The sequence below is a fragment of the Musa acuminata genome, chromosome BXJ1-6, assembly GCF_036884655.1.
Source record: "Musa acuminata AAA Group cultivar baxijiao chromosome BXJ1-6, Cavendish_Baxijiao_AAA, whole genome shotgun sequence".
NCBI classification, from domain to species: domain Eukaryota; kingdom Viridiplantae; phylum Streptophyta; class Magnoliopsida; order Zingiberales; family Musaceae; genus Musa; species Musa acuminata.
The window spans coordinates 10205299-10218580 of NC_088332.1; the positions used below are offsets into that span (position 1 = coordinate 10205299).

General features: G+C 44.9%; 3 protein-coding genes across 7 annotated transcripts; all 3 read right to left on the minus strand.

Annotated features, from left to right (window-relative positions):
• Positions 1-322: 322 nt before the first annotated feature.
• On the minus strand, positions 323-5310 carry LOC135676176 (B3 domain-containing protein Os02g0598200-like). 3 transcript variants are annotated; one of them, XM_065187061.1, is made up of 5 exons: positions 4487-5310; positions 2907-4095; positions 2640-2756; positions 2379-2521; positions 323-806 (listed from the first exon to the last, which is right to left on the minus strand). In XM_065187061.1, the coding sequence occupies exons 1-5, from the start codon at positions 4808-4810 to the stop codon at positions 564-566; spliced, it is 2016 nt and encodes a 671-aa protein (XP_065043133.1). In that variant the 5' UTR covers positions 4811-5310; the 3' UTR covers positions 323-563. The 3 variants fall into 3 exon arrangements, with proteins under 3 accessions (XP_065043133.1, XP_065043132.1, XP_065043131.1); XM_065187060.1 differs by having other exon boundaries at positions 2379-2524; XM_065187059.1 differs by having other exon boundaries at positions 2379-2542.
• Positions 5311-5455: 145 nt separating this feature from the next.
• On the minus strand, positions 5456-7393 carry LOC103987612 (BTB/POZ and TAZ domain-containing protein 2). The gene is made up of 6 exons (XM_018827940.2): positions 7282-7393; positions 6903-7039; positions 6682-6818; positions 6288-6609; positions 5852-6156; positions 5456-5763 (listed from the first exon to the last, which is right to left on the minus strand). Exons 2-6 carry the CDS (start codon positions 7035-7037, stop codon positions 5604-5606), a joined length of 1059 nt encoding a protein of 352 aa, XP_018683485.2. The 5' UTR covers positions 7038-7039; positions 7282-7393; the 3' UTR covers positions 5456-5603.
• A 48-nt stretch (positions 7394-7441) lies between these two features.
• Positions 7442-12638, minus strand: LOC135676175 (protein-tyrosine-phosphatase MKP1-like). 3 transcript variants are annotated; one of them, XM_065187057.1, is made up of 4 exons: positions 10270-12638; positions 7939-8169; positions 7761-7854; positions 7442-7673 (listed from the first exon to the last, which is right to left on the minus strand). In XM_065187057.1, the coding sequence occupies exons 1-2, from the start codon at positions 12313-12315 to the stop codon at positions 8086-8088; spliced, it is 2130 nt and encodes a 709-aa protein (XP_065043129.1). In that variant the 5' UTR covers positions 12316-12638; the 3' UTR covers positions 7442-7673; positions 7761-7854; positions 7939-8085. The 3 variants fall into 3 exon arrangements, with proteins under 3 accessions (XP_065043129.1, XP_065043130.1, XP_065043128.1); XM_065187058.1 differs by having other exon boundaries at positions 7761-7814; positions 7906-8169; XM_065187056.1 differs by having other exon boundaries at positions 7761-8169.
• Between the last annotated feature and the right edge of the window lie 644 nt (positions 12639-13282).

Sequence of the window (13282 nt, forward strand, 5' to 3'; positions counted from 1 at the left end):
TCATCACCAGTTGTCACCATTCATTTAGATAGCAGAACCTGAGAGACAAAACTCTACAGTCAGTGTGAGATAGTATGTTAGTTTAACTTCATCCATCCACTTTCAATCAGGGACTAAATCAGACACACCAAATGCAAGTTCACCACATCTCAAGGCCTATATATATATTCCCACAGAACTTGGGTGATTCTCCATAAACTAGAGTTTTATGGATTCACAATGGTTGGTTCATATTGCTCATTGGAAAGATTTTCCAGAAAGATTGCAGATAAATACACAGATCATCATTCTGTTTAGTTTGCAAGAATCAGGCGGATGAAAATATCAAAACATAACCAAATATATTTGGTTGGTAATTTCGTTTGAGTGTGCCAGAAATGTTGCATTTTGTGCTGGGTGGTGTAATCCATTTTCAAAATACCCATTGAGTAAGCAAAACAGGAGTGAACATAAGACACTTAACAAATACTATGACCAAAATGCTAGTATAAACAACCCATATGTTCAGGACACATATGGGGTCATGTATGCAAGTACTAGAATTTACTTGAACTTCTTGATATCTAATGTTGACTCATCTGAACTTGAAACGTAGGCTCAAACTTGCCAGCTACCACAAAGAACTCGCACAGACTTCCCCGCTGAAGGCTGTTTACTGTTGCAAATTCATTCCACCCACTTGTGAAGCCTATAAACCAGGTGCTCTCATGGTACATGACAGGCCATGATCTGTGGGATGGATCCAGGAGAATTATCACTTTTTGTCTTTTCTTGCCATTGTTAACTGGCAACTTTTGGGGCAACTCCTGCAAGTGTTCAAGATGAGAAACACAAGGGCACATTATGTTTCAATTATTTAAAGACTAACACTAACAACAGCATCTCATTCATTAAAAAGTGTAACGAGCAAACCAATCCTACTATGATGTCTTTTGGTCCTCTTTACGCAATTTTGCCTTCAAACATTTATCAATCCTCGTATTAATCCTGCTTATCATCATTGATCATTTTTCCTATTTTACTAATTCCGTGTCCACAAACTTATTGATCAATCCTTGATAGTAATTTCTGGAGGGAAAATAACATCGTAATGTATGCTAGCCAACCAAAGAACCTTTATCTTAATTGCAAGAGAATAAATAAGACTAAGGTTTCATAAAAAGCCTAACAGAGAGTACTTCATCCAGAGGAAAGATGTGGCCAGCAAAAGTGATCTTTCAGCAAGACAGACAGCAATCAAGAAGGTTATATAAATGGAGTATGTAAAAAGCAAATACAGTATAAGAGTCGTAACATTTTTGCCATTGTTATCGAAAAATGGGTCATCCAAAGCTTCCGCTAATGTAGGGTCTATGGATTGCTTGAGGGAATTAAGAAAAAACTAGCTGCAGTCAGCCTACATAGGCAAGTAGAGATGTTTCAGCAACTCATCTAGAATACATCATGTGCAATTTTTGTCAATTTATTAATTTAACTCAGGCTCTTTTTTACTTGAAACAAATATGATCGGTAAACTCTGTAGCGGTAGATAGTCACTGCCAACTATTTAAAAAAATTTAAGAGCAAATTCTCACCCAATTTTATGACGACCATTTTTTATGACAAGATCTAGAAGAAAAATGAAACCTCATATGAAGTACAGAGGCAAGATCTGTCAATAACAGAATTTTGAATAATAACATTCATCACACAACTGGTAAATCGACTCATTTCAAGAAATAAATTCACACCAATTTGATAAACACGTTATCAAATTAAAGAATGTTTCAAAATCACAGAATCCAGGTCCTGCCTTGATACAGGTGTCAAGGAGACATGTTTTTCATGGGCAAAACAAAAGGCAGATGGAATCCAACAGTGCCAAAACACAAGGACAACAAGCTGATCACCATTTAGGTCACGAATCCAAAATTGCATGAAAAAAGAATTTTGCCAAACTCAAGTCAGTAAATCTGATGCAATACCAAAATTCAATGTCAGACGTGCTAAAATATGAATGGGTGAGATGCTACCATCATAATCAACTGCATGATAAAGCAACAAAGGACTTGAAATTGTCTTATAGTGGCTGATTGCAAAGATGCTCAACATGACATTATTTGTTGATCGATTTAACTTTTAGTTAGTATTTGTAATTCGATCGAATGATGATTATACTAAAACCTGATTTTTATTTTTCATATTTTAATGTTACGCAACAATACTTAAATCTGCATATGTTATACTAAAACTGAGCTAATCTAGTCCGATGGACAAACTCATTCATCTAAATTGCTGCTCAAATTTACACCAGCAAATATCATGCACATCTTAAGCCAAATGTCAGTGAGTTGTCTATAAATGTGAAGCTTGCTAAGGATGTTACGAGAAATACTCACGAGCAAGCACCTAGTGTTGGATGATAAGGTTAAGCTGAAGCAGAAAAGAGTTGCCGAAGACAGGTTATCTAAATCCATGTTTTCGATCTTAACGGCTTTAAGATTTTGGCTTCTCAAGCAGAAAGCATTCTCCTCCTTGTCCTCTACTGGAACGGTATCAGGCACTATCAGACATTTTCAACTCAACTATTACTGTTGTCATTGGACATATATGAAAGTTTGAATACAGAAAAAGAAAAGAGAAGTCCGGATAACAATCACCAGATTGGAATTTATTTCCCACAGCAGTGTTTGTACCAAGCACATTCCGTAGTATACGTCCGACACTTCCAACCGATGAAGACAATTCTTTTCTGGATAAAAAGCCGGGGGTATTTCCTACAAGCAAAGTATTTTTCTTTCATTCTCTGTAGAAAATATGGAAGAGACAATGAGGATGACACACAAAAATAACATCGGAAACACCTATGATAATTTTGAAAATCTATGATGAAGAAATCAAATCCCTTTTGGCCTATTGGTACTTACCACTATCTTCACATGCATGCATAGTCTTGCTGCATGCATGCATACCATTGCCTGGCACATGACCATTTTCACAAACACTTTCGAGATGAGAGAAGGCATCTTTAGACATGGTGTCACTGTAATTGCAGCTTATGCAAGTACCAATTTCAGTGGCAGTTAAACTAACAGGGGTTACTGAAACTGCACCGCATCCGTTCTTCTGATCTTCATTGACAATGTGGCATATGCCTTCCTCTGTGAGAAGAAATTTGCAAGCAACCTCCTCAGATGCAACCGTGTTTGCACCCATAACTCCAGGAGTCTGGTGTCCGTTCAAACCTATCTTCTGGATTATGTTTTCTTCCTGTTCTCCTGCTAGAAAATTCTCATTTGCATTTAGTGGCAGTGGGGAGCCCAAACAGCAAATACTCCGTTTGTTGGTCCCAGAACTTCTGAAAGCAACTGTAGGTGCAGTTTGGGATTTGCCATGGCTATCTTCATGATCCAATAAGTTTCTTTCAACCAATGGGAATGTCGACATATTGTCCAAATGAATCCCAGTTTTGGCTCGTTCAACAGAAACTCCAACACAAGTTTTGAATTGTTCAACAGAAGCTTCTTTTTGGGGTTCCTCTACAACTTGTCGACTGATCATGTTGACCAGTGGTCCAGTTAGGTCCTTGACCTCTGCAATCTGTGGACTTCCAGGATCATGGTGATGTTGAGGAGCTTTTTCAGGTTCACCACCAGGTTCTACCACAACTTTAACAACACATTCACCTTCTACAATTCTAACAGAAGAATCATGTATCTTCTGCAGATCTTTCTTAGCAGGACAATATTCATCTTTCGATGCTTCAAAGGTTTTGAGCCTTTTATGCAGCTGAGACCTTTCAAGAGATAAATCTGCCTTAATAGTCTTCTTTGTGCATAATTGTTTGCTGTTTCTTTCGCCAAATTGTACCCTTTCACAAGCATCGATTCCAAACATTTGAACAAAAAACAATGATTTACTGACATGCTTGAACACCAAAAACTCCCCAACATCAATGGAATGATCCAACACAAAATCACGCCATCCTCCTTTAAAAGCCAATGAACCATCAACCATAGATATTTTAACACTAGAAGAGCTTCCATGAAGATCTTCAAGACATACATTCTGATTGACTAAGCCAACTAATCTATCAGCGAATCTTGGTGGTATGAGCTACATACAATTGTTTAAGAAAAGATATTAGATAATAGTACCCAAAAAGTATTGCATGTGAAAAAGGAAGAATAATGCATCGAAAGCAAACATCCTTAGATGTTTCCCTAATGAAATATATTATCATCTACTGGTTAAAAATAGACCTGTTACAGGCTGCCCACAATATAATATCCTCTTGCCAGTTACCATGACTAAATCCAAGCAAAGACAGCACTTGAAAGAAGCGTACCATAAACCGAAGAAACAACACAAGAACTCACAACTATAGAGAAGCGAGGTCTTGATCCCAAAAACTTGACAAACAGAGATATGGCACATTCTCTATGAGGATATAAAAGGTATGAACAAGAAAAAAAAATGCCACAAAATAAGAGAATAGAAGGCATACCAAGAAGTCTCTGAAATTACCGAGCATGATCTTAAAGAAAGAAGACGGGTCGGAACAAGAAGGAAAAGAAGAAGAGGAGGAGAAGGAGAGCTTTTTCCCGGGAGAGCACTGCCTTGCGCTGTCCTTCCGGATCTCACTATTCTTCTTGACACCAGCCATCTTTTGCCCTCCTCCTTCCCAAATCTTCGCTTTTCCTTGCTTTTGCTTCTTCGTAAAGGCCGTCGGAACCCTAACCTTTTGGTATCGTCTCTCTCGCCCAATGCTCACGTCTCTTCTGCCTAAAACCCCCGCAGAACCCTCTGCTCTCCCCGAAGGGCTTTTCATTTCCTTTTAACGGCTTCATCTACCCGATGCTGGAAGCCCGAGCGCTCACCTTTCCTTGCTGCTCGATCTGTAAAGCTTCCGGCCAATCATAAGAGGCCAACTGGATCGTGACGCAGGTCGTCATGTGAGCTCCACTCCGTGGGCCGGCGCCCACTCATGCCGCTCGCCTGATGGGTTCGGACAGGGCCTTTGTGGGTCCCACGTCGGAGGGTAGGTTTGACCACTGGACGCGGGTCGAACCCGTCGGAGCTCGCTTGTTTGGAAGTGCAGTATCAGTATGACGTTGGGACGAGAAGTGGGACGGACGGACGGCTCTGGTGGAGGTGTGCCCGCAAACCCTAACCACCCCGTGCCGAAGCAGGCGACGAGACGCAAGGGAAGACCGGAAGGGGAACGAATTCCAACCCACCTCGGGTTGGATGCGCTCGATTCTAAGAGCCGGCGTCTGGCGCACTCCCTCCCTTATGGCCATCAATTGCAAGGACCAGGGGCTCCGCCGGAGGTCATGTCAGACGTCAAGGGGTTGTCTTCTCGTCTTTGTACGTTCTTCTACCCTAAAAAAACCGTTTTTTATCTTCTTTCCCTGAATTAGGTTGCACTGTTATTCAAAATTGATCTTTTGATGCTTCGGAAGAAGCAATGATGGAGAAAGAATGGGTCTTCAGAGGCTACAGCGATACATTACTGCGGAATCAAGCGTTCGATATTGTCTACGACAATTATAATTGGAGCAAATGTTGTGTACAACTATGAAAGAAAGAATAAGGCATTGTGCTTAAACTAGTTGGCCAAGTCATCTTGCGCCTCTGTATCTTGTCCACGACCTCTGCATGAGTTCCGACCTCTCCCTGTTGGCCAAAGATGCCATGGTTCTTGCAGTTGTCACCTTCTTGACTAGGAGTCCCCATGTCTTCTCCTCTCCCTGATCTCTCTCCGCCTTCAATTTGAACTGCCTGCAGGAGTCACGAGGAATGGCGAACTTTGTTGAGCTGAAAACTTCCGGCGACCATGAAACGAGAGAGAGAGAGAGAGAGTTCGTACTTGCAGAGAGGGACTTTGCAGGATGCAGTTTGATCGCAGAGGGAGGAGTGGAGGCGGCAGAGCCGCCTCATTCTCGTGCAATGTGGGCAGCACTTTGGGACCAACTTCTTGTCGCAGGTGGCGTAGTGGCGGAGGAGGTGTTGCAGTCTCTGGCACGTGAGAGGACTCTTGCACGGGGACTTCTTCCCGCTCGAGGCCTCGTCCGCGCAGCCGCCGGCGAATGTGTGTTGCAGGCAATCCATTGCCTCGCCTAATATCTGGTACATCTCCTGGTTCGCTCGTTCTCTTCTCCATCGCTTCTTTCTCTGCATGTTCATGCGGGATCGGGAATGAGTACTCGAACTAATCCTTCGCCGGAAACTGCATAGAGTCCAAGACGTTTCCTGGGCAATGCCTTTCCGATAGGATTACATGCGTCCATGTGCAGGTCACGAACCTGGTCGGCTTCCTCCAAGAACTGGAGGATCTCGAGCTCGAGTGCGGGGTCATGCTTCTGAACGAATCGCCACCCCTCCGTCTGCTGCACCGCCGCAAAGTCCTTCGCCACCTGCCTCATGCACCGCTGACGCAGCCACAACGCATCGCACATCCTCGCCAGTTTCAACACGTCCATCACGTTCTCGGCGCTCACCCTGGCGGCGGCGGCGGCCTCACACCCCCGCTTCAACCACGGAACCCGGTACGCGTGCGACAGCGCCAGCAGAGCCACGCCGTGCCTCCCCATCGCCTCCTCTGCCTCTCTTGAAGTCAGCACCGTTCTACCCACCATCAATCCATCAGCGCTCGAGCCAAGATCCGGACTAATGCGAGACCAAGTTCCAGTAATTTACCTCGAAGAAGAGTGAAGGAAGCGAACGAAGGCAAGCACTGCATCATGTGGCACGCCGAGGATGTGGATGATCCTGTCGGAGTTCCAGGTTTTACGCGGACGATATAACAACCGCTCCAACACCGGCGAAGCCGAACCCTATACGGATGCATTCATAACGATGAGGGAGAGAACAATCACACGCGGAGAGAGTAGGCAGTATCATCGGAGAGAAGGCAATACCAGAAGGCTCGAATGCGCGGCGATGCTTTGCCCATCGGACGTGACGATGCGAACGTCAGCGGGAGGGATGTGATCATCGTTTCCGGCCTCGTGCCATCGCCGGAAGCCATCAGCATTAGCAGGAGAAGCAATCATCTCTGCAACAACCAACAGAGCTCTTCTTGTTACTTCCTATCAAGCTGAGCTTTTACGAGGGAAGGAGAGAGAGAGATGGGATTGGTCAAAAGGGTGTTTATAAAGAGAGAAGAGGAAGGATGAGATGGTCCAGATGGATGGCATGAATCTGAATATAGCTGCCATTAAAGTGGTTGGCCAAAATAAGAGGCAAAAGAACGCAGGGATTTGTTCCCATTTTGAGGATATAAATTTAGAACATGACCTGGTGGATAAGGTTGCCTCGTCAGCAGCGACGAAGCGCAAGACCTGGGGGCATCGACCCAATGCAATCTAGTTTTTTCCTGGTCAGATGTTCGACAACTGTCAAATCCGGTGCTCCGACATTATTCTCAAGTGATATAGTCGGATTTGGCCAGCTCATACCTTCTTTAGATAGGACCTCTTCCACATAAGCAATGTGGAGGATTCATGGATAACCATCACCAACAGAACGATTCAAGTCTCTTCTCGTTTATTTGATTACTCTTTTCTATTTTGTGATCCAGTTTGCTGTCCCACACATTCCGTCCTTCCAAAATCTTGGAAAGACGCGTGATAGGTGACCATTAAGCTTTCAGGCAAAGGCGTGTGATGTTGTTATTACTCATCAAACACCTTCGATAGACAAAAAAGGAAAAGAAAAACACAAATTATGCCTATTCAAGTGTTATGTACAAGCCAGAGGAGGTACGGGGATTTCACCTGATATGCTTGGATGAGTGACGAGCGCAGCGGTAGAGTTACAGCAAAGGATCACTGTAGTTTGGCAAGCTTCTGTAAAATCTCTTGAAATAACCTGCCACCATGATTATATTCTCAAGTAAAAAACAGGAGATCGATCTTTTACTTGAAGGTTTTGTGCCTTGAGCTCCATTCACACCTTGGGTGACGGCTGAGGATCTTATGCCCATGTACTTAGTGTGACATTGGGTGAGCACATAACACTGTACATGTCCTCCAACAGGGCTTGAGCATAGGCCGTGGTCCAAAGGAACGTCACATCGTTCCTTGTTCTGAGTGTGTGTCTTCAGCTCGGATGGCGTTCTGTAGCTTGGTGGAATGAGAAGAGGTGATTCAGGAATTGCTCTGGCTCCTGGCCCTCTCTAATTATCTGTTGGATACACAATAATATATTTAGCTTTTGATCAACAAACTACACAAAAGCAAATGATTTTACCTTAAAAGATATGGCATATTAGACTGATTGATCACATATTTTACTCTAGAGAAGACTTTACATAGAAACAGACAAGTCACCACAACTAGGGCCAGCAAAGCAAGAAACTAAGAATTCATTGAATGAGCCAACATGGTTTCCCACAGTAATACTCCTTATGTACAGATTAGAAAAAACAACAACAACAACAACAATAGCAGAATTGTCACAACATTTAATAATTATAATTTCACCTAAACACCTTTTCCATGTTTTGCATATTGGAAACTGTGAACTACATAATTATCTATGTATTGACCCTCGAGCTACTATCTCTGCCATAAATCAATCAGACAGACATAAATAGCCATCTCACTTTGTCAAGTTAATATGTGAATTTTGTTCTGAAGGAGGATAGTAGAGGAAAGTGGGTTATGTCAGACAATCTTCTAAATTTATGGCAAATGTTGTATGGTTAGGATTTATAGTTTGTCACATTTTCTCAAAAACAGTAATCTTTGATGGAGGAGAGAGAGTTCGATTAAGGGAAGCAAACACATCCTAAGATGGATATTTGTTTACTAGGTTCTATTTCATATCCTGCTAATTCCAGTAAGATAATGGAGAGATCAGCCCACTACTTAATAAGAAGTAAAATAGATATCCCTCCATGATAATTATTTAGACCAACCACATGAATACAGAAACAGGAGCATGGTTCTGTGTGCGGCGAATGGCAAGCTATGGACAGCACCAAGATCGAAAGGATAAAGTTCATGAATTGATTGAAGTAGACCACAATGTAGGGAAAGATGGCACAACATGAAGAGAATTTGGAATTTACGATGGAAAATTTTGTTAATTATTTGCCTTACAGAAGGTTTCAGAAAAGCAATATTGCATATATCTATTATTGAAATGTGAAACAAAAATTATGAGACTTTTGGAACTCAAGGAATCTAATATAATTTCCACACAGTTGACTAAATCAATATCTAAATTGATGCAAAAGGACAAGTTGAAGGAAGAAAAGAAGAGTAGATGCAAACTCTAAGCAAACTACTTTGGCAATTTATTCCCAAAGAATTCTTCAAATATTTTCTAAAAAATAACCAATCCTGGTGCGTTGACAAATCCAGGTAAAAGCTGAACCCTATGGTTTCAGCTTTGTCATACATAACCAGACAAGTTATGAGCTTTTGAAATACATGATTTCCTACGGACATGTAACAGAAATTTTAAGGTATGATTCTTCACCTTTCATGAGAGAATCCATGCAACTTCTCCTACAGAGAAAGTTAACAATGCATATGAATATACTATGAACTCAATAGCCAACAGGCAGTTGCAGCTTGCATCAGCATCTAACCTATGCTACTTGTATATACACCAAAATGACATTGCTAAGTTCTAACAGTTTGTTCCTTCATAACGTCCCAACTATTTGGGATTAGCTACATGAACTATTTTCCGCCATTGAACTGCCAGTATAAGAAGTTACAGTTTCTAGACAACTTCCTATTCTCAACTTTATGAGTCAATAAAATATACCTGGTCGATAGAATAAGTGTAAATGGAATTCGAAAAGGTACAAGTTTAGGATCTAGAAGAATATTGCAATGTTATGTTTCTCTCTCCTTGAATTTAAATACAAGTACTAGGCTGGATTCTAGCTTGTTTAATGATATAATCTTCTTCTCCCAATCGATCGTAAACAAGTATTTTGGTTTGTTCTGTAGCAAGTAAACTAGCCTAACAGATAAATGCCTCAATAATCCTAGTTAAAAATAAGTAGGATGGGCATTATGAGATGGAATCTCCAAGGACAGTGCACCTTGTTCACATGTAAGATCCTATATTATTTGCATAACAAACATTCTCATATAAAAAAATAACGACAGATTTCATCAATAACAAATTCTCTGAAAACATGGAAGACAGATATTTCCCAAAAAGAATTTATGAATAAGACCAGATTTGCAATCAGAATAGTATTACAAATCAGCATATACATCAAGGAAAAAGCACAAATAGGTTGACAAAAGTATTACGTACCTGTACAGGAGTGTCCACCGGAATACCCATGTGATTGAAGAATTCTGTGCTAACCCTATCCAAATACATAAGCTCATGTTCTTCCTTGACTCCGCTAATATCCTTCCCACTATTTCTTCCTAGCCACACATAGATTTTTTTTGTCCTTGGCTTTCTTGAACCTGATTTTGATTCCGATGCCAACAATAAGAACACTGATTCGGTGTCAAGGAGTCCAGGATGAACATCTTCCACTTTCTCCATATCTGGCCACCGGAAAAGAACGGGGTGAATTGCTTGGTTATGGTCATCGGCACAAGAAGCTTCATCTTCTGCAGCGTCACCCTGATCAGAAGCACCCAATGAGAGTCGTCGCTCTAGATCAAAAGTTTCTTGATCGTCTTCCACTTCAGAAATAAAAGGAGGAGATGGACACCAGTCCCTTACAAAATCTGTTGGAGAGGGTCTTTCATCGGCATCACCAGCTGATGGTAATAGAACCAAAGAAGGAGCATCGCTACTCCTACGTTCAGCTAATGATCTCAAATCCTTTCCCTTCACGTTTCCAGAATCCATAGGTTCCAACTCTGAATTCAGCTCAGTTTGTGGCATCCTATGCAATTCTGACCTTGGTGGTGATAAATTGCACCAATCTGAGGACGATGACGAGTTTGGCGAGAAGGTGGACAGAATCGAAGCAGAGTCCGCCGACGAGGATGATGGTGTGGCGCTTGATTCGACCGAGAATGACCCGGGGGACCGAATTGTATCCGTTGCATGCGGTTCGTCGTCGTTAAAACTCCTGCTCTCCACCACCCCCTTTATGATCTCCTTCCAGCCCTTCTCTGCAAACTTGCGCCTCAGGCGACCCCAACCATTCTCCTTCACCGGGGGCCTTCTCCCGGCACCTGCCCACGGCAGTGGGAGAGGCGGCGCCACTCTGGCTCTCGCTGCGGCTCTGCGGAAGATGTCGTAGTCGAGATCATATAGCTCCACTGTCCTGTTCCCAAGAAGCCCTTCTGGGGCGGGGGATGGGGGCTCGTCGGTGAGGGCGGCCCAGAAGACTGCAGGCTCGGAACCCTCGTGGACGGTGGTGATAGGGCCCTCGGCGCGCTCGTAGCGAACGACCTGGAGCGCGGCAGTTGCGGCAGCGGCAGCCATGGCGGGACAGCTGTCGCGGCCGAGCCAGACGTAGATGGCGGTGGGCACATGGACAACGAACGCGCCCCGAGAATCGAGGAATCCCGTGCCGGAGGTGGCGCTGAGGTCGACGGATTTAGGGACGAGGTAGAGGGGGTCGTAAGGTGACTGGGGGGCCAAGCGATACGCGCGGAGGGCTGCCGAGCCGGGTGTCGGAGGGAGGGCGTGGACACGGCGCTGACAGCGGAGGAGTTGGGCGGCGAAGCCGAGGTTGGGATCCACCGAGGGGCGCACAGCGCGGACGGTGCGGAGGGCGTCGTCGAAAGGGAGCGCCCGGCGCCACATGATGTAGGCGACGACGAGGGCAGCGGAGCGGGAGGCGCCGCGACGGCAGTGGACGAGCGCGCGGCCGCGTGGGGCGACGCGGGCGCGCTCGAGGAAGTCGAAGGCGTCGTAGAGGACGGAGGCGAGGTCCTCGGCGGGGGAGTCGCGGAGCCACAGGGTACGGTATGCCAGCTCGCCGCGGAAGTGGTCGGGGCAGGCGCCGCCGGCGCAGTTGAGCACGTGGGTAATGCCGTTGCGACGAAGAGCAGCGCGATCGCGGGCCGCCGCGTCGCCGCCCAGGTAGACGTGGTCGTCCACGCGGGAGATGTCGCCGTCGCCATCGTCCGCGGCCGGGGCAGCGGCGGTGGAGGGCGTGGCGGGCCAGTGGCCGGAGTCGTCAGAAGCGGGGCGGGGCCAGGCGGCGAGGGGCGGGGGAGGGGGGAGGGCGAGGCGGCCAGGTTTGGGGGGCCGATTAGAATTTGGATTAGGGTTAGGGTTAGGGTTAGGGTTGGAATTGGAATTTGAGCGGGCCGTCCAAGTGGCGGACCGGAGGAGGAACTTGCGCGGCGTACCGGAGGAGGAGGGATGATCCTCGCCGTCCATTTTGTATGATTTACCTCTTCTTGGTCGTCCTATCTCAAGTGGGGCAGGAAGAAAGCCATCGTTAACTAAGATCAGAGAGACAGAGCACAAGAGAGAGAGAGAGAGAAGAAGAAGGATTCAACAATGGAGTAAAAATTGGCAGCTGTCTGTGCTGTCCCCAAATACAAGCATAAACAACAGCAAACGAAGGGGAAGAAGAAAGGTTCGATGGATTCATATTATTGTTATCGTGCGTTGTGCAGCATAAGGGAAGGTGAAGAAGAAGAGGGAGACGGAGGAAAGGGACGGGTTGGTACGGCGGAAGGAAGCAACAGGGGGAAAGCCGTCTTCGGTGGTTGGAACGGCTGACTCTTTGACCAAAGGTTAGGTAGTTCAACGGGACGTCGGCAATGGCTGCTCCCTTTCGTGCGCTTCTGTGGGCCCTACCCACTTCCACTAGCCCGAACCTCCGTGTCCACTGTGAGTTCCGATACGCTGTCTCCTCCCAAACAGGGTACAGCCACGGAGAACGCTCCGTGTCCTTTCTTGGATGGCGTCTCGGGGTACGATGGACACACGCGTAATGCCATGGGTACGCTACCGTCAACCCTCCCCCCGACTCAGATTTGTGACGATGAGATGGAAAAGGTGTTAATCTTCCGCACCTTTGCTTCCGTACCCGTCCACTCGATTGCTGTGATGTTGAAGGACCCCATGCCTCTTCCAATAACGATAGAGGTGGCCAACCGTGTGTAGACAAGAAAAGCACACACACATCACTATTAATAGGCAGGGAAAGGCGGTTCACATCGTTGTTGGACGACGTCATGCTTATGTAAGCTTACAAAGACCAGCGACTGGAATTCAGTATCTTTAATTTTCTTGGTTCGAACAGATACTTTTTTTGTGCAAATTTCTCCAAAAAAATTCATAATTTATTAGAACACTTTTTACTTTTTTAAAATATAAAATTATTGCTAACGATCAA